Here is a 20,281-nt window from a genome sequence, read left to right on the forward strand (position 1 = left end):
AGTAAATTGTATAGAAAATTTTATTGTAAACTAATATCATTGTTGCTAATAGCTTTGTCATTTTTTAGGTCTTAAAAATCCTTTATAAAATATTTCTAAAAATGAGAACTGTGCTTTTATTTTTTTATTTTCTGACATTTATTTTATGTGTTTGGCATCTTGCCTGCGTGTATGTTTATGCACTGTGCATATGAAGTGCCCACAGAGGCCAGAAAAGGGCATCAATTCCCCTGAGTCTCACACAGTTGTTAGCTGCCTTGTGGGTGCTGGGATATTATCTGAGTGCCCTGGATGGCAGAGATCTGTGCTCTTAAGTGCTGAGCCATTGTCCAGTCCTCGGCTGCTTTTCTTCTATACAAAAGATACATCCAAAAGTCTTTTCCGACCAGTAGGGTTGGCCTTCAGGTTTTCACATTCAACTTTTTTGAAAAATGGAACTGGTGGTTATGTAGTGCTTTTTCATTTAAGAGATATTTCTGATAGGAGCAGATACTACAATTGATTTTAGCCGAAAGGAGAAATAGACAAGATCACCTGACAAAGTGGGGAGCATGGGGGTGGGGAGGAGAAGGAAGGGCAGAAGGGGAAAGGGGGGAAGAAGAAGAGGAGAGGGGAGGAGAACTTGAAGGAACGGAATGGACAACATGGAGGAAGTATGGAGATGAGAGCAAGGAAAGAGATACTTTGATTGAAGGAACCATTATGGGGCCAACAAGAAACCTGAAACTAGAGGAATTCCCAGGAATCTGCAAGAATGACCCCAGCTAAGACCCTAAGCAATAGAGGAGAGGGTACCCTAACTGGCCTTGCTCTATAGTCAGATTGGTGAATATCTTACATGTTACCATAGAACTTTCATTCAACAGCTGATGGAAACAGAGGCAGAGATCTGCAGCAGAGCACTGAGCTGAGCTCCCGAAGTCCAGTTAAAGAGTGGGAGGAGTGAGAATATGAGCAAAGAGGTCAAGACGATGGTGGGGACACCCATTTAAACAGCTTACCTGAGCTAATGGGAACTCACCAACTCCATCCGGACTGGGAAGGAACAAGCATAACACCAAACTAGACCCTCTGGATGTGGGTGACAGTTGTATGGCTGGGGCAGACTGAGGGGTCACTGACAGTGGCACTGGGATTTATGTCTACTGCAAGTACTGGCTTTTTGGGATCCTATTCTCTTTGAATGTATACATTGCTCAGCCTAGATGTAGTAGGGAGGGCCACTGGCAATGGCACCAGGATTTATTTTTACTGCATGTACTGACTTTTTGGGAACCTATTCTCTTTGGAGGGATACCTTGCTCAGCCTAGATATAGTAGGGAGGGCCTTGGACCTTCCCCAAAGCAATGTGCCTTACCCTCTCTGAGGAGTGAGATGGGGGGGGTGTAGGGAGGAAAGGTGGAGGGGATGGGGTGGGAACTGGGATTGGTATGTGAAATGAAAAATATAGTTTGTTTTCTTTTTTTAAAAAAAGAAACAAAAAAGAGAAAGAAATAATGTGAGACTGTTTGAGAAGAAAGTTGGGGAGGATATGAGAGGATCTGGAGGGAGGGGAAAATATTATCAAAATGTGCCCTATGAAAAAATGAATAGAAAAAAGATAATGTAATTCACATTAACAAAAAAAAGATATTTCTGTATGAATTGTCTTGGCTTATATCATGGCAGATTTTTAGTTTCTCCCACACTGTGACATGGAGGCTTAAAAGACAGCAGACTATGAAATAATTAGAGCTACAAACTTCTTCACAGGACTAGTGCCAAAAACACTTTGTTCATTTCTCTGAAGCAGGCATTATATACTTCACAGTTTCCAGTTTCAACACAATAAAACCCAAGACTTTAGTACTTAATGTCTAGATTTTTTAATTGGGTTTTCTATTAAATATTTGGTTTTGTGCAATTAAACTGTTCTAATATTTATCTTACTATTTTAGCAGAAACAAGTATATATAAAAATTAGGTGACTTAATTAAATTTATTCTGGTTTTGAGAAAGTATTGAGTAAAACCATTTCCACATGTATAAGAACTATTTGAAACAGTCCTGATCATATTAGTTATGTACAGCAATACCAATTGCACTATTTTGCCTTTTAAATGTCCATTGTCTTTTTGCTTTATTTTTTCCTACTGTTGATTGAATGTTCTTCTTACTTAATATCCAAATTGTCCAAAGTTTGTTCAAGAGTAATGACACATCGTCAAGTTAATTCCAAGCTTCCCTTTTCAAGGTATCATAATTGCTTTTGTTTTAATTTGCCTTTAGCTAACTCAGTCTGTGTTTAAGAAATGCTGCCTTAAGAATTCTTGAGAGGCCAAGTATGTTAGCACATGCTTCCTGCACTCAGGAGGCAGAGGCAGATGGATCTCTGGGTTCCAGGCCAATCTGATCTGTCTGTTGAATTCTAGCACAGCCAGAGCTACACAAAGAGACCAAATCTCAATAACAAAACAAAACAATATTTATTTCAAGATTTTAAGGAAATATCAAATGGCCTGGAAATGTGAAAGCTAAGAGAAAGGTGAACCTTTTTCACTAACTCCATATTCCAGAAATGCTGTAGGCGGCTCCCAGAACATGCAACGTGTGGAGGAGAAATGTCTGTTAAAATCAGAGTTGTAATTGTTAACTTTGGGCTGGGGACTTGCTCAGTTATACAAGCATGAAGATGAGTTTGGATCCTTAGCAGTCATGAGCAAAGCCTGGGTGGGGGCTGATCCCTGAAGCTCCTTGACCAATCAGTATTGCCCCAAGCCCATGAGCTTCTGTTTCTGTATTAATAACCAAAGATGGAAAGCAGTGGAGGGCTTCAGGCCTCCCTGTGCACATGCACACATACTGTAAAACCAAACACACAAATACACCTAGAAAACTGCTAGCTTTGCTGAAGAGTCACTGATTAAATTTCTTTAGACTGTGTGTATGTGTTTAGTAGTACTTTAATGACTGACCATTAGATTGTTGAGGAAATAAAATGTTGACTTAAGATGTATGGACCCCAATATGACTGATGGTCTTTACTTTAGGGTGTGTTTTTTGTAACCATTTATTCATAAAAGGACATAATTTTTAATTCTGTGTATGTGCTGTATGTCTGTTTTGTGGATGTGTGTTCAGGCACTCACAGGTCAGAATATTCGATCTCACCAATCCGGAGTTACAGGCATGTGTGGGCTGCCCAGAGTGGCTGCTGACTTAACTCAGGTCCTTTGCAAGACCAGTATGTGCTCTTAACTGCTGAATTATTCTCCAGACCCAAAAGAAGAATCTTTTTTATCCTTATTGTGGAAGTAAAGAAGCAGTTTTTGTTTTCATTTCATATCTTCCCCTGAGTTCTTCCCTTCTTTTTCCTGTGGTTTTCAAGTCCTCCACCTTTTGTGACATCTTTAAGACATCTAAGTTTCTGATTCCCTTTCTGCAATATTCAAAACTACTCTTCTTCCATTATAAATAATTCTTTACATTTTTTCATACATCTATCCAATGTTTTTTGTCATAGCCATCCACCATGACTTCCCTTCAGCTCCCTGTAGTTTCTGTCACACCCATACACACAACGTCATGTTCTCCTTAATATTAAAAAAGGGACGAAAAAAAAAACCCTCTTGACTCTAGTTAGTCCTGCCCATATGCACATGAGTGTGGGGCCACCCTCTGGGGCTTGAGCCACCTACTAGTGGCCATGTCTCCAAAGGAGGGTAACTCTTTCTCTATTGTAATTTTTTTTACTTTGTGTTGTTTATATATGTGTGCATTTGTATGAGTATGTCAGTATGCGTGTGGGTGTACCTTTGTCACTACACATATCTGAAGACAGTAGTGATAGGAGTGGTGGGCTGCAGCCCAGCTCCTAGATAGCTTTACCTGAAATAATTACACGGAAACTGTATTCTTTTAAACCCTGCCTGGCCCGTTATCTCTAGCCTCTTACTGGCTAACTCTCACATCTTGATTAACCCATTTCTAATAATCTGTGTAGCACCACAAGGTGGTGGTTTACCGGGAAAGATCTGCATTCATCTCGGAGAAGAGAACTATGCGTCTGACCAACTATGCTCTCTTTCTCCTAGCATTCTGTTCTGTCTACTCCACCTATCTAGATCCTGCTTTATCAAAAAGCCAAGAGTGTTTCTTTATTAACCAGTGAGAGTAACACATAGACAGATGACCCTCCTCCATCAGAAGACGAGAGGACAATTTATGAGAGTTGTTTCTCTTCTACTCTGTGGGTCCTGGGGACCCAGCATGGGTCGTTAGTCTTTACAGCAAATGCCTTTGCTGGCTAAGCCATTTCATGTGCTATTTATTTTTAAATGAAGCTTTAGCTAATTAAGCTTATGAATTATAAGTAAATAGTTTTCAAAAGATTTTTTTTGTTTTCAAATCCATCCTAAATCTTGTTTCAATTAATGTCAGCTGAGCTACTCTGCTATAACAGCATTGAAATTTAGAAACAGAAAATTGAAATGTAAGAAATATTAATAAACAAATCAAAATAAAAAATCTTATGATTAAATTAGTAAAAACAGCTATTGTTCAGTCCCTGTAACATGTTCCCAGTGACTGTTCAGGGTAACTTAGCATCCATGAAGGTAAGAGTTCAGAATTTACTGTCCACTGTGACATACGTGCATGTGTTTCAAATTGAGTATGAATTATTTTGCTCTTAAAACAAAAATGTATACAATATCTTTGAGACACACATACCATTACTTGATAGTGTAAGGAGTAAGTAAGTACTTGATAGGTCAGGGGTTTTGTTTGCATAATTTAGGAAAACAAATTCTTTCATCATGTTCATTTACTCATTTGGTCATTGCAGAAACTTAACCTTCCATTTTTCCACAGGAAGATGGTTCTGTCTTCATTATTCCAGTGTTTATAACAACTTTATAGAAATCACTACCATGCATAATGAGAGTAACTTCTATTTACATGTAAATTAGTATACTCTTACAAGAATATTTTAAAGATAGAATTATCTATTTTACTTAGTAAAGATAAATAACCAACACTAACTTCATCACAAAAATTAATATTTATAGCAAAATTCATTTTTACAAATATAAAAAAATGTTTTTTTTTTTTGTTTTTTGGTTTTTTTTTTTTTTTGCTTTTTCGAGACAGGGTTTCTCTGTGGTTTTGGAGCTTGTCCTGGAACTAGCTCTTGTAGACCTAGTCTCGAACTCACAGAGATCCGCCTGCCTCTGCCTCCCAAGTGCCGGGATTAAAGGTGTGCGCCACCACCGCCCGGCAAAAAATGTGTTTTTCAATTAGAATTTTTGACATATTAGGTGATCTCAGTGTTCATCTGAATTGTTTTGACCAAGTAACTGTCACAAGTGACAATAGTTTTATATCTGTTTTAGCATTGTGTTTTAGTGCTTAAACTATTTATGCTGAGTAATATTTCATTGTATGGATGTGCCATTGTGTATGCACTCCCTGCTGAAGTATATCTTTTTTTTTAATTTGGGCAATTTTGAATAAAACTGTTACAGACGTTCATGAACAGGGTTTTTGTTTGGACAGATGCTTCTAACCTTGTAAGTAAATAACAAGAAATATGAGTCTTGATTATAGATGCAAAGTATTTTAATTTTGCAAAAAACTACTGAACTATCTTCCAAGTGTGCCCACTTTCTCATTTCCTAACAAGCGTTAGTGCCTATGAAGGAAAATGTGGTGCTCATGCTGGACAGAGACTGGACTAGGCAGTTGTAAATGGGTACTGGAATCCACATTCAGGGCCTGTGCAAGAGCTGTCAATGAGTGCTCTTAGCAGCTGAACGAATGCCTGCCTCTCTCTCTCTCTCTCTCTCTCTCTCTCTCTCTCTCTCTCTCTCTCACACACACACACACACACACACACACACACACACACACACACACATACACATCCTTCTTATTTTAATTGTTTGCATAGGAATGTGCTATACAATTTCCCCACTCCCTTTTCACCCTCTTCCTTCCCCTTCCACCCCCCCCTCCTACTCAAGCTCCCCATTTACTCAGGAGATCTTGTCTTTTTTCCCCTTCCTAGGCAGATTCATGTATATCTCTATTAAGGTCGTCTTTGTTACCTTGGTTCTCTGGGGTTGTGGCCTGTAGCCTGATTGTTCTTTGCTTTATGTCTATCATCTACTAATAAGTGAATACATATTATATTTGTCTTTCTGGATCTCACTCAGGATGTTTTTTTCTAGTTCCATACATTGCCTTCAAATTTCAAGATGTCACTGGGTTTTTTTTTCTGCTGAGTAATACTCCATTGTGTAAATGTACCACATTTTCCTTATGCATTCTTCAGTTGAGGGGCATCTGCGTTGTTTTCAGGTTCTGGCTATTATGAATAATGCTGATATGAACATAGGGGAGCAAATGCCCTTGTGATGTGAGTGTGCATCCTTTGGGTATATGCCTAAGAGTGATATTTCTGGGTCTTAAGGTAGATTGATCCTAACTTTCTGAGCAACCGCCATACTGATTTCCGAAGTAGCTGTATAAGATTGCACTCCCACCAGGAATGGAGTAGTGTTCCCCCTGATCCACATCCTCTCCAGTATAAGCTGTCATCAGAGTTTTTATCTTGGCCATTCTCACAAGTGTAAGATAGAATCTCAGAGTTGTTTTGATTTGCATTTCACTAATGGCTAAGGATATTGAGCATCTCCTTAAGTATCTTTCAGCCATTTGATATTCCTCTGTTGAGAGTTCTCTGTTTAGATCTGTACCCCATTTTTTATTGGATTATTTGGTCTTTTGATGTCTAGTTTCTTTAGTTCTTTGTATAACTTAGAGATCAGTCCTCTGTCAGATGTGGGGTTGGTGAAGATCTATTCCTATTCTGTAGGCTGCCATTTTGTCTTGTTGACCATGTCCTTTGCTTTACAGAAGCTTCTCAGTTTCAGGAGGTCCTATTTATTTATTGTTGCTCTCAGTGTCTGTGCTACTGGGGTTATATTTAGGAAGTGGTCTCCTGTGCCCATGCTTTTAAGTCTACTTCCCACGTTCTCTTCCATAAGGTTCAGTGTGGTTAGTTTTATTTTGAGGTCTTTGATTCATCTAGATTTGAGTTTTGTGCATGGGGATAGATAAGGATCTATTTGCATTTTCAACATATTGACATCCAGTTATTCCAGCACCATTTGTTAAAGATGCTTTCTTTTTTTTTTTTTTACTTTATAGTTGTAGCTGCTTTGTCAATAATCAGGTGTTCATAGGTGTGTGAGTTTATATCATAGTCTTCTATTCGATTCCTTTGGTCCACCTGTCTGTTTTTGTGCCAATACCAAGCTGCTTTTATTATGTTACTATAGCTCTATAGTAGAGTTTGAAGTCAAAGATGGTGATGCCTCTGAAAGTTCCTTTATTGTACAGCATTGTTTTGACTATCCTGAGTTTTTTGTTTTTCCATATGAAGTTGAGATTGTGGTTTGTCTTAATATTTTGATTTTGTGTGTCTTAGTGTTTCTTTGAATGTATGTGTATGCACTCTCTGTGTAGTGCCTGCAGAAACTAGAAGAGGGCGTTGGAGAACCCCTGGGACTGGAGTAACAGATTATTATGAACTCACTTGTGGCTGTTGGGTATTGAACTTCAGTCCTCTAGGAGAACATTCAGTGCTATTAACCACTGAGTCATCTCTTCAGTCCCATGAATTTAATTTTTAAAATTTGAGGCTAGCTAAACTGATAAATGTTAGGAATACTTCTTACCAACAAGCATCTCCATTGGAAAAATAATCCCAGTCCTAGCAGCCCAAATCAGACAAATTAAAAGATATCTAGGTTTCATTGTACGTCTGTGCTCTCGGTGGCCTTGGGAAAAAGGAAGTGGGGACAACAAGCCTACACGACCATCTTGGAGGAAGAGGGAAGACCATGTGTTTATTTTCTGGGGGGGGCAGTCTAAATAGCCTGTGGGAATGGTCTTGACCCTCCCTGGGGAGGTGGAGTTTGGACTGAGGCAACTCTCAGGAGAGGGGGCTTCCAAAGATGGATGCCAGGGGCTAGGATGAGGCCTCCAACTTAATAATATTATTTAGTTTTGTGCTTTAGGACAGGAAAGGTTTATTCTTTATGTACAAAAACAAAATTTCCCACATTTGAAAATCATTAGTATATTCCTTCTCTTTGTGACCATCACACACACACAAACACAAAAAGGGGGAACGTATATGTATGTGTGTGTGTATATATATATATTATATATGCATATGTATGCACCCTTTATAGGTGGACTCCCAAAGACATCAAGGTAAGGGATAAGAATTAAACTCGCCCTGAACCATTTTTTTCTATTTTGATCCATAAGCAACCTCATATAGTAGCTTTGTCCCAATAATAGCCAAATACTTAGTAAATATTCATGTGACTTCTTTTAAGTAAGAAAATAATACTCTCAGTATTCTTGAAATTCTTCTGGAAACTGAAGTTATTTCTAGGACGTTTCCATTTTGCTAACTAGTAGTTCGTTTTGTGTGTCTAATGGGTTGTTTTGTATTTTTGTGTTCATCTAAGGTTCAGATCATACCATGAAAGTTATTTTACTAACTTATGTGAAAATCTGTTTTTTTTCTACAATTTTTGAATGAGTAATGAGAAAAGATTTTTTTTTTTTGAGAAGGGATTCGTGAAAGTAATTATTTGTATTCAGTGCTCTTTCTGGTTTAGTTTTTCATAGTAAGCTTATTTGCTCAGGAAAAAAAACTGCTTGTTTTGAAAGCAGCGTCAAATAATTTTAAGCCTGTCATTTTCTAAATACCTGTGTCTGGTGAGTCCAGGTGACATGGTGGGGGAGACTGGAACACACCTTACACCTTTTCCCAGGTGCCTTGGACAAATCCACAGGGCTGTTTGGAGAAGAACTGAAAGTTATTCTAAATTACAACTTCATTTGTAGGCACCAGTGAAACCAAGTAGTTGGTTATTGCTGAGAAATTTATCCCTGAGTTCTAGGTGTCTAATTTATAAGGTTTGGAATTAGACTTCAGGGCCTATGTTACAGTTTATTACAGTCTCCAGCCTAAGTGTAGACTGGCAGGAATTAAACGGAAAGCCTGCATCACAGCTGGTGTGCATCTGGGAGTCTGGTTAAAAGGGACTAGCTTAGCTGAGCCTGAATTGTGATAAAAAGCAGTGTCTGGAGGCCGTTTAACTGAAGCCCTGTGCTCTGCTCAGAGCTGGCTTTAATGCTGGCCCACAAGTTCACATAAATATCATTTTAAGTGTCTTCAGGACATCAGCAACTTAACTCCTACCACATGAAAAAATGATTATGTCACCTGTGGACCTTAAAAATCTTTAGCAAGCAAGCTGAAAGAGGCAATGAGCAGACCAGGTAGTTAAACTTCTCTCCCAAATGCTTCACCCCAACACCCCAACTCTTTTTTATAATACCCTACAGATTTCATGGGGCTTTAGTGAGAAATTATAATTCTGGTAAACAAGTGTCCTGTCAGATTTGATGGTTTAACTTTTCATGTCACCCTCATTACCTTCTGCCCTTCTCTCAGGCTTGCAGATGGGTCAAGGACTCTGGAGAGTGGCCAGAAACCAGCATCTCCAACAGGAAGCCTACAGTGAGCCAGGCTACCTCAGCAGAGAGCAGAGCAGGAGAGGGACTTCAAGCAACATTTCTCAGTCCAGCCAACGGAAACAAGCCCAAGGAGGCATCGATATATATCATCTTCTGAAAGCAAAAAAGTCCAAAGAGCAGGAAGGGTTCATTAACCTGGAAATGCTGCCACCTGAGCTAAGCTTCACCATCTTGTCCTATTTAAATGCAACTGACCTCTGCTTAGCCTCATGTGTTTGGCAAGACCTTGCTAATGATGAACTTCTCTGGCAAGGGTAAGTTCAACCCACGAGCATTTAAGTCGGATCCCTGTCTTGTTTAATGTTCTTTGCTTAGCATGTGTTGTGAAATAATTTCATGTAATATGAGCTTATTTATTTTACTAAATCCTAGAACAATTATCTTCTTAGTTATCTTCTCAGTCAGTATTGATATCGCCAGAAAGACAGTAGAGAAGACAATGGGACGATGAGTGCACAGAGAGAAGGAAGGAAGTTACATCAAAACATGTCTGTTTAGTACACAGCAGCCATTTGAGAACACACCCATGCTGCATAAGAAGTTATAATTCAATGTGTGTAGTCTTTATACCTTGGTACAGTTTGTATTTCCCAGAGGAGTACCATTTGAAGAACAGGCATACTTAAACATCAGTCAAAAACAGTGTTTTCCTTAATTTCAAAGTGAGCAGGTGCGTTTTCGTGTTTCTGTTTAACAGCATTTGCTGTCATCAACATTTAAATTGTGACAACTTCACCTATATTTTTTTCTAAAACTCATTTTTATCACTGAGGCAGGTAAACATTAGAAACCATGACAGACAGTTGGTTACGTGGACATTTTAGTAGCTGTTGCACACAAGCTTTTGTAGAATGGAATCTATATTTTTTTCAAAAGATGTCATTTGTTCCTAAATAGCTTCCCACTCTAATGAAAGCTCATAGCAACGTGGTTTCTTCTTTTAAGTCCTGAAAATGCTATCAATCAGAAGAGTCACTGGATTTCAGATGTCCTAGTACTTTTCCCAGAGTTTAAGACTCATCGTTTAAAGTAGCTTTCATAATGATTAAGAACTTATCAATAATGATAGCATACCTAGATTGGAAAGTTAATTGAGAGACTTGATAAATTAATTGAAATTGCCAGATCCCAGGGGAGGAATATTTCTAGGAGCAGCATTTCTGACGTAAGCTTTCTAAGGTCTCAGAATTGTAGTATAAAAGTATTTTAAAATACATAAAATAACTTGTTTTAACATTTGCTGTGTTGTCATACTGAGTTAGCACAAATTTGTGTAGTATTATTTAAAATAAGTGAGTCTTTAATGCTTTGATCATTATAAAAGGGGATTAGAATAATACTTTAAAACTGGCTTATTCTTTGTCATCCTTTTTTTTCCTACATCTTAGCATTTTCCACAAACTTAACTTGCGAGCTTTTATTTTAAATTTGTTTTACTTTATTGTTTGTTTTGTTTGTAGCCCAAACTGGCCGCAACTCCTCATTCCTTGGCCTCTCATTGCTAGGATTATAGGTGTGCACTGCCACACCCAACTGAGTCTCTATTTGTGCATAAAAGGATATTCAATTCTAAACTTAGTGGAATCAGTTCTGAATTTCCTTGTAATCAGGGTTGTAAAGACATTTAAAATATAATCAGATATAGTTTCAGTATTTTCTTTGTCTTGATAGTAATATACTTAGTCCCCTGATGTATTTCCAGGACTCTGAGGCATTACACTAAATGCTTTAGCTTTCAGATACTCTTTATAGATTGGAAAGCACAGTTCTAATCTAGAAAAAATGGAGCATTATGAAGTACAGTTCTTATTCAACGTTGAATAGAAATTTTAACAGCTGATGTCTTCATGATAGTGAAGAATCATGGATCTGAAACAGTATCTTAAGCATGGTCATCATCACAGTACTTGATGTGCACAGTTGTAGAATTATTCTTTGCTAATTTGTTAATATATGCTTTTTTGAAAAAGCAAGTGAATTCTCCTTGTCCAACATTAGTATTACATCACAGTTGGTGTGGGTTATTTAATAGATTCTGACTAACTTCTTAGCATTGTGAGCTTTGAATAAGACTAAATGTTGCTACCTGCATGTTAGCTGAATTTCTTTTGGGAATTTTCTTGTTTCTGTTTCTTGTATTGTGTAGTAATTACTACAGAATATTTGTTTACACTGGGTGAAGACGTATCTCTGCCTAAGACACCTTCTGATTGGTTTACTAAAGAGATGAATGGCCAATAGCTAGGCAGGAAAGAATAGATGGGATTTCCAGGGAGAGAGAGGAACTCTGGGAAGAAGAGAGGCCGAAAGATGCCACCAAAATGTGGAACAAGTCAGATGTACAGAATGGGAGAGAGAGACTCTGGGCAGTGGTGGCACACACCTTTAATCCCAGCATCTGGGAGGCAGAAGCAGGTGGATTTCTGTGAGTTCGAGACCAGTCTGGTCTACAAGAGCTAGTTCCAGGACAGGCCCCAAAGCAACAGAGAAATCCTGTCTTGAAAAACAAAACAAAAAGGGTGGGAGGAAGGTAAAAGCTACAAGGCAGAACGTAGATTAATAAAAGCATGTTAGTTTGAATTATAAAAGCTAGTTGGGAACAAGTCTAAACTAAAGGCCAAGCTTTCACAATTAATAATAAGTTTTGGTCTCATTATTTGTGGGCTGGCAGTCTCACAAAGGAAATTTTGACTACAACCAATGTCAGAGAATTGTTGATAGGATTGAGCAAGCCAATACAACTAAAACTCTGAAAATAGTGACTGTCATTTCAGTAATCTCTAAGTGATTGTTGTTTATCACTGATTATTTTTAATTGCTTGTGTTTAACTTCAGATAGTATTCATGAATATGATTAATCATTGTAACTGAAATTCTTAGAAGCAACCGAAATTGCTAATTGTATGGCACTTGTAATATTCTAGTAAAGCAAAAGTAAAAAATGTAAAATAAAAGTTTATAATCACATATTTACTGCTCTTAATGCAGTGGGACCTGGGAGAAAGGACCCTAAAATGAGGCAGACTAAACTCTCCTGTATAGCCAACTTTATTCAGAGCATCAGACAGCTTGCATTCTGAGGATTAAGAAGAATCCCATGAGTAAGGTGTTCAGTCACAAGGACAGGCCTTATGTGGCAAAATATGGTTTCCATGAAGGCATATAACAAACAGCAATAGCCACTTGTAATGGATATCTGAAGTAAACTCTCTCCTATCCATTACCCCTGGGAGGAACATGAGAGCACATTTGAAGAACAAGTCCATGTTTTTGAAGAAATCGAGGTCACAAGACTTGTTTTCTTGGAGTTTTTTCATGAGCACTGAGAATTCTCTTTGTATGACTCCATTCTTAGATGGTTTTCTGACAGCTGCAGAGTCTAATTTGGTGTCATCTAATTTTAGAATTTATCATGTGAATGTGTTTATCTTAGGAAATGTTATAACTTTGGTTTTATTTTCTATTTTTTAGGTTGTGTAAATCCACTTGGGGTCACTGTTCTATATACAATAAGAGCCCACCTTTAGGATTCTCTTTTAGGAAATTGTACCTGCAGCTGGATGAAGGGAGCCTCACCTTCAATGCCAACCCAGAGGAGGTAAGGAGAGAACAGGATTGTTTGCTTCAGGCTGACTTTTCTGATTTTGCTGCAATCTTCTAATATTATAAACTTGCAGGTGAAATTAAAAGTAATTGAACATGCCTTTCCAATCTCTGAAAAACCAAGTATTGTTACTGTTATATGTCATAATGCATTTTATTTGCCTTCCCTGATCATATTCTAATCTTTCCACCTGCTAACATTGTATAACAACATCTTGAGGTGTATACAGTACTCTACCAGTCTGAGGTACATATTACCAGGAAGTACAAAACATTGTTAATGAGAACATACATGTAATGTGTTCACCAAATTATATCTGCACCATTATCTTTCCATCTATTCTAGTTAGTAGTAATGTACTTTATTAAAGATAATCACAGAAAATATTATTCTAGTGTACTGTATCAAGATGTTGAATATTGATGACTTTAGCTGGCAAGATGGCTCAGCAGGTAAAGGAGCTTGCCATGCAAGTCTGGCGGCTTGAGTTCAATCCCTAAAACTCTTACAAAGGTAAAGGGAGAAAACAGACTCCATAGTTGCCTTCTAACTTACATACTTGTATCACGGAACCAGCACATACACATGTACAAACATAATAATTTTTTTAATTAGAAAGCATAATTTCACTTTATCTAGAACCTCCTCTTGATTTTGTTTCAAAATGATGTTTACTTCTTTCATAATATGTAACAATGAAAATGTGAAAAGAAAAATTTCCCACACCTTTTCCTATTTTTATTTTAATGTATTTTTAAAAATTAAAAGTTTCAGAAATGCTTACACATCTACTGGACTCATGCCTCCAAATAGAAATGAAATGACCTTGGAAGTTACTGCTTCTGGGTGCATTGTTTTCTATGGGAACATTAACCAGAACTATCTTAGTTTAATAGTTATTTTAAGATGATTTCACTTGTTATAAAGTTACTAAAAGTCGTTTAAGTTGGGGGCTAGAGATATGGCTCAACAGTTAAGAAAAACACTTTGACTGCTCTTTCCGAGATCCTGAGTTCAAGTCCCAGGAGCCACTTGGTGGCTTACAACCATCTATAATGGAATCTGATGTCCTTTTCTTCTATGTGGGCATACATGCTAGTATAGCACCAATATACATAAAATGCATAAATAAATACATTTTTAATCAGGGAGGAAAAGAATTGTAAGTCATGCATCCAAGTAGTTTTTAAAATTATCTCAATTTTGTTGTAACTAGGAAAATATTTTGCCAGTTTTTAATTTTAAGCTTAAATTTAAGTATTACCTTTATAACTATGAATGAAATAACCCAGTGACAGAATATTTTAAATAAATTGATTTTCACTTACTATTTATAGTTTCTTTGTTAAATTTTTCTTGTACACTTATAAAACTGAATGTCATTGTTAAACATACACTTAATCATTTAGTCTTATTCTTTTTTTTTATTTAGTCTTATTCTTACAAGTATAGCAAATTATATGCTGTAATATTGACAATCAGATGTCTGTTGTCTTTTTTCTTATCAATGTTTTAAGGAAGTAGGTAAAATTCTAATGTTTTTTTTTTCTTGTTACTGTTGTGGTTTGGGCTTTTTGAGACAGTTTTTTTTTTTTATTACCCAGGCCTGTCTTGAATTTACTATGTTACTCAGACTGGCCTTGAACTTCTGATCCTCCTGGTTCAGCTTCTTGAGTGCTGGGACCTTAAACAGTGTGCTACCATGCCCAAAAAACTCATGATATTCTTAATTAAAATGGAATAATTTATTAAAAGCTAGCATTCAAACTATATATTTAAAGCCATTATAATGTAAAAAGCCACTTATAAACGCTAATAAACAATAAGGAATTATCACAAATTAGAGTTTATCACTTATCCCTTTATTATAATTTCCCAGTCTCTTTTGCTACAGAGTATAATTTCTTTTCATAACATCTTCTGTGTAAACATAGCAATATGAGCATGTCACCCTTCAGGTCTTGTTCTGTGGCAAACATGTGTTGTACAGTGATCTCACTATAGTTACTCAGAGACTGGAGTAGCTTCAGAGCCTTTGTGTTTTAATTGTAATTAGGCTGTTACTGGTTGCTGATTAAACAGCACATATGGTGAGCTTTCTGATGTTTTGCTTTGGTCTGCTTGGCAATTGCGTGGTGATTGCCAGAGAAGACTGAGGACAGCTAGGGTAGGTAGTGTTTTGCTCCAGAATGTGTGAGAATCAGGAGAGACAGCTTTTGTAAGCCCCCATCTTACTATACTCAGTTTATGAAGTCTCACTGGCTTCTGTCATAAATTATACTAATGTTGAATCAAATTATCATCTTTAATCATATGACTTGCAAATGATCCATTGTAAGTAAAGTATAACTCAGAAAGTGCCAAGTAGTGCAGTCAGAGAGAGAGATGTCATTGCTGGTACTGACCATGGTAAGTCACACATCAGGAAATGGGCTTGATAGTTTTAAGTGTCTAAATTGGGAAAAGTTAGACACAAAAATATGTTTCTATGTTTGCAACTGTGTGCAATATACCATAGAGTTCTCGTTAATAACTTTAAGAGTGTTTTGAGGGAAATAAGAAAAAAGGTAGTATTCAAGTCCTTTTTTAATGTGGTGATGATTTGAATTTTTTAAGTATTTGATCAAAATAAGATTTTTAGATTGTCAGTTTGCTTTTCCATCCTACCTTCCATTGTTATTGAGAGTTGGCTGTATTTCTTTTTTTTTTTTACTCATGGGCCTGGTTTAGAATACCATAGAGTGTTCTTGAATAATTTAATTCATTATCCTGAAAGGTCTGTATAGTGCTGCCAAACAGCACAGAGCTGAGCCACTCCAGATGTCTGTGGCTCCAGACTCTGAGTCTCTGATTGCGTGAATATCAGTAATACTTTAGTAGGTATTACCTATAGGAAAATAAAATTCTGTCTTTACCAGAATACACTTATAGGACAAATAGGCCACTCCCCAAAAGGCATTTAAATACTGAAAATCATTTAATGTCTTCAGAAAAATGGGGGAAAACCTTTTAATGACTATATTCTAATTTTCATTATAAATTTGTTTGTTGTTTACAAAGTAAAGCCTGTATAATCAAAGTCACATAAAAGAAAGTTATCAGGAAGATATTCTCATGTAGAACTTGGCAATATGAGTGAAATTAGCCAGGTCGTGGGGTGGTTCTTACCCAGATTTTTGAATGCTAGAGTCAAAGTACTTTTTGGAGATTTATTTTTCCCCCACTCACTGGAGCACTGTCATCAGACATATTTTTCTGGGTTCATCTAAGTGAACGATAAATTATTGTTGATGATATGTTCAAATATAAGTGGTGTTTATCATAGCTGCTTGAGATAAGGTGCATATAATTGTTGACTATTATAAAAAAAGTGTACTTTTCCATGATTTCTAGTTTTGTACTTAAGATCGTTCATAGCAAACATCATTAAAATATAAATATAAGAATACTTACAGCCACAGGGAACAAGATTCTCCAAAGGACACCGTTCATGTCATGGATATGGGTAACCAAACTCCATAGCAACTGCTGGCAGTGGCTCATGGGGTGGGGGAGAACATCTGCACACTTTTGGTACGATGATCTAGCACGCTGTTGTTATCTGCATGCCCCTGTGATCTCAGCTGTATGTAGTGTCTTGATCTTGTGCATGAGCTTGTGGACTTTGTGGTGGTGACCACATTCTAGTAGAGGAATGTGCTGAGTTCTCTGTGTACATGAAGTTGTACTTCCTGCATGTACCAGCTCGCTGTGTCAATTCTGCCCTTCTAGGAGTGTTGTGATGAAGTAGTTCTAGCTACCATCCAGTATTTCTTGGGATCCTTCTTGTTTTAGATTATTTTCTGGACATAGTTATCATTAAATTTAGAGTCTGAAAACAGGTAGTACACATAGTAAATATAGACTTGTTTTTAATCTCTGTATGCTTTAAATAGTCTAACATCATCTAGTCAGATTTTTGAGAGTATGCTTCAAATATATAAACATATTTCTTTTATATTTATACAGAAATGCAAAATTACATACACTTTAATGCATTTTACTAAAATGGATCTTGAAAAAACCTATTATAAAAATATTTTGTTTGACATACTTTAAATGGAAATGAACTCATATACATGTATACTTTATTGTTAAAACTACATATTCTTTTTGCTGTTGAATCAGGAAATGTTTAAGTTCTACCATTAAAGGAAAATTTTTAAGAGCGAGCTCTCTTAATGTTAGAGATTTGACTGAGCTTTTTATTTATAGTATAAAAATGGTTATTATCCACTTCATAGCATAGGAACGGTGGTGAAAATAACTTAAACCTTCACTCCTAAGGATAGAAAGCCCCAGTAAGTTTCATCAGGACGTACAGAACATTCCTAATTACATAGTAAGGGAAGTGTTCTCAAGTCTGGTAAATTTGAATAGGATAGATTTCTGGTTAGTTAGCTTATTTACGATATAGCATTGTGAAGTATGATGAATATTCAACAGGTAAACATGGTGTGTAGCATCATCCAAGTTTATTTGATACAGTAATACTTGGTTTTCTTAAACGTTCCAAGGACCACACTTAGATACACATTTATAAATCTAAGAATGATTGAGATGCCATCCTATTCATTTACAGTTATCTAATGTGACCTCTCCAATAAAACTCTGTTGAGTTATAATTACTAGTTTTAAACTTTAAGCTGTAACCTCTATAATGGACTCTATATACCTGTAATTATTTGTTTTCTTTTCCATTGTCTAGTAGTACTTCCTACTTAAAAACAGCAGTTTTGTGGTTTCTTGACAAACTGAGGTAATTTTCATGTTTTGGTTCTTATCTAATTTGTTAAGGAAAATGTTACTTTAGAAAATAATCCTCTGAAGTAATATTCAGTATTGCTATAGATTGATGCAAATTTCCCTGTAAGTAATTTGATACTAATCAACTATTTGTAATTATGTCTTCGACGTCTTATTCTATGTATTACTGTATAAAGTCTAAGTATCTCCTCTATTTCCAGTGAAGATTTACAGGTCATATATCTCGGGGGACCAGCAGCTCAGGGCTTTAGGGAAATCCATGGAGTCAGCATTAAGACCTTTTATCTGAGGGGGTGAAGGAAAAGACACACACACACTCTTAATGGTTTCCTTCTGATTTTTTCTTTATTCTTTATTTCTTTATTCCTCACTCCCATTCACCCTGTGCCAGATACCAGAGGCAATGTCAGTGGCAAACATGTGGAGGCATAGCAGAAACAAAGAGACTCAGGGATCTGGAGTTTCGGGGACTTGCCTACCCGTGCAGAAAATAGTCTCAGTAATAACTCTATGTTGTAGATAGTTGAAATAAAGAAGAAAGACCTTGAACGATCTTTTACAGCTAGAGATAAAGAAACTTGAGTTTCTTATTTTTAATTACATTTTTTATTTATTTTACATACCAGCCACAGTTTCTCCACCTATCTCTCTTCCTGTTCCCTTGCCCCACCTCCTGTCTAGTCTATTCCCACCATCTGTTCCTCATCTGTCCAGAAAGGGGCAGGCCTCCCATTGGCGGCAACAAGCACTTCACAGTCACGCGTTGAGACCAAGCTCCTCCCCCTGCATCAAGGCCATTCTTAACTAGGTTATAAACTGAAGTTTATCTTGGAATGATTGAGTTGTTGCTGCCTGGCAGTGTGCTTCTCAGGAAGTGCCTCATTTTATGAATTGCTACCTTCAGTGTGTATCCAATAGAATGCTCTGACGTCAAGGGACAGAGAACCTAAGCTGACAGTGGCTTAAACTGTATACTTTTTTTCCTTTAAGGCATCTTGAGGGTGATGTCTCATAATGACTTAAAAACAGATTATTCTCTCATATTCTCTCATACATCCCAATTATAGTGTCCCTTCTGTCTGCTCCTGTCTCCTCCCCACTCTTTCTCTCCCCAGATCCATTCCTCCTCTGTTTCCTGTTCAGAAAAGACACCACCAAGAAATGAAAGCCAAACAGGAAAAAAACAAGATACAACAAGACAAGACAAAAGCCCTCATATCAAGGCTGGACAAGGCTACCCAATAGGAGGAAAAGAGTCTCAAGAGCAGACAAAAGACTCAGAGACACTCACTTCCATTGTTAGGAGTCCTACAAAGCTGACAGCGCTAACGTATACATAGAGGACCTTGTGCAGACGCTTGCAGGCCCTGTGCTTGTCCCTTCAGTCTCTGTGAGGCCACATGAGATTTGCTTCGTTGATTCAGTGGGCCATGTTCTCCTGATGTCCTCTATCTCCTCTGACTCTTACAATCTTTTCTTCTCTTCTTCTTCCAGCTTCCCCAAGCTCTGAGGTTAGGGACCCAGTTGGGACCTTCAATTTAGACTCTCCCTCTGCATAATGTCTGGCTATGGATCTTTGTACCTGCTTCCATCTGCTTCTGGAAGAAGCCTCTCTGGTGACAACTGAACAAGACAGCGGTCTATGAATTAGCAGAGTATCATTAAGAATCATGTCATTGGTTTCTTTTCTTTTTTCTTTTTAGACCAGCCATGTTTGGTTCTCTCCCATAGGTCTCTGGATTTTCCAATCTTCAGTTCCTGGTCATCCAGGCAGTATAGAGCATGTGTCTCAAGTTGAACCAAACATTGACTGGCCACTTCCACAAGTTCTGTGCCACCATTGCCCCAGCACATTTTTCAAGACTTGTCATGTTGTAATCCACTAACAGATTAAAAGTCTTAACTTCCCCCAGGAAAAGCTACATGAGCTGTGTTTGGGTATGGGATTGCTCTAATTGTCAAATAACTCCTTTTACTCCAGTTAAATTCTCACAAGCAAATATGAAGATAAATCAATTACCTTGATAATTAACAGTGTTTTAAAATAACTTACATTCAGGATTACCTATTAAACTCCTATATGTTTGGGTAGTAATGAAGATAACAATACATAAGGACTCTTTGAACTATCAACAACAGGGAACTTTATTACAATCACATGAAGGGATACATTTGATTTAAAAAGTTATTAGCCTTAGAGTTGGTACATCAGACTCATTTCTTTCTTGCCAATATTCTCTTCTCAGTGTATTGCTAAGAGTCCTCAC

General features: G+C 37.2%; 1 protein-coding gene across 3 annotated transcripts in view; it reads left to right on the forward strand.

Moving 5' to 3' along the window:
* Fbxo8 (F-box protein 8) overlaps nucleotides 1-20,281 on the forward strand; it is a 46,959-nt gene that overhangs the window by 7,724 nt on the left and 18,954 nt on the right. For 2 of the 3 annotated variants that reach the window (XM_075986800.1, XM_075986799.1), the window contains exons 2-3: nucleotides 9,522-9,858; nucleotides 13,076-13,202. In XM_075986800.1, coding sequence (XP_075842915.1) covers nucleotides 9,530-9,858; nucleotides 13,076-13,202 — 456 coding nt within the window. In that variant the 5' untranslated portion in view covers nucleotides 9,522-9,529. Of the gene's footprint in view, nucleotides 1-9,521; nucleotides 9,859-13,075; nucleotides 13,203-16,668; nucleotides 16,782-20,281 lie in introns of those variants that run through there. The other variant, XM_075986801.1, reaches the window with a different exon arrangement.

This window comes from Microtus pennsylvanicus, chromosome 9 (assembly GCF_037038515.1).
Source record: "Microtus pennsylvanicus isolate mMicPen1 chromosome 9, mMicPen1.hap1, whole genome shotgun sequence".
Taxonomy (NCBI): Eukaryota; Metazoa; Chordata; class Mammalia; order Rodentia; family Cricetidae; genus Microtus; species Microtus pennsylvanicus.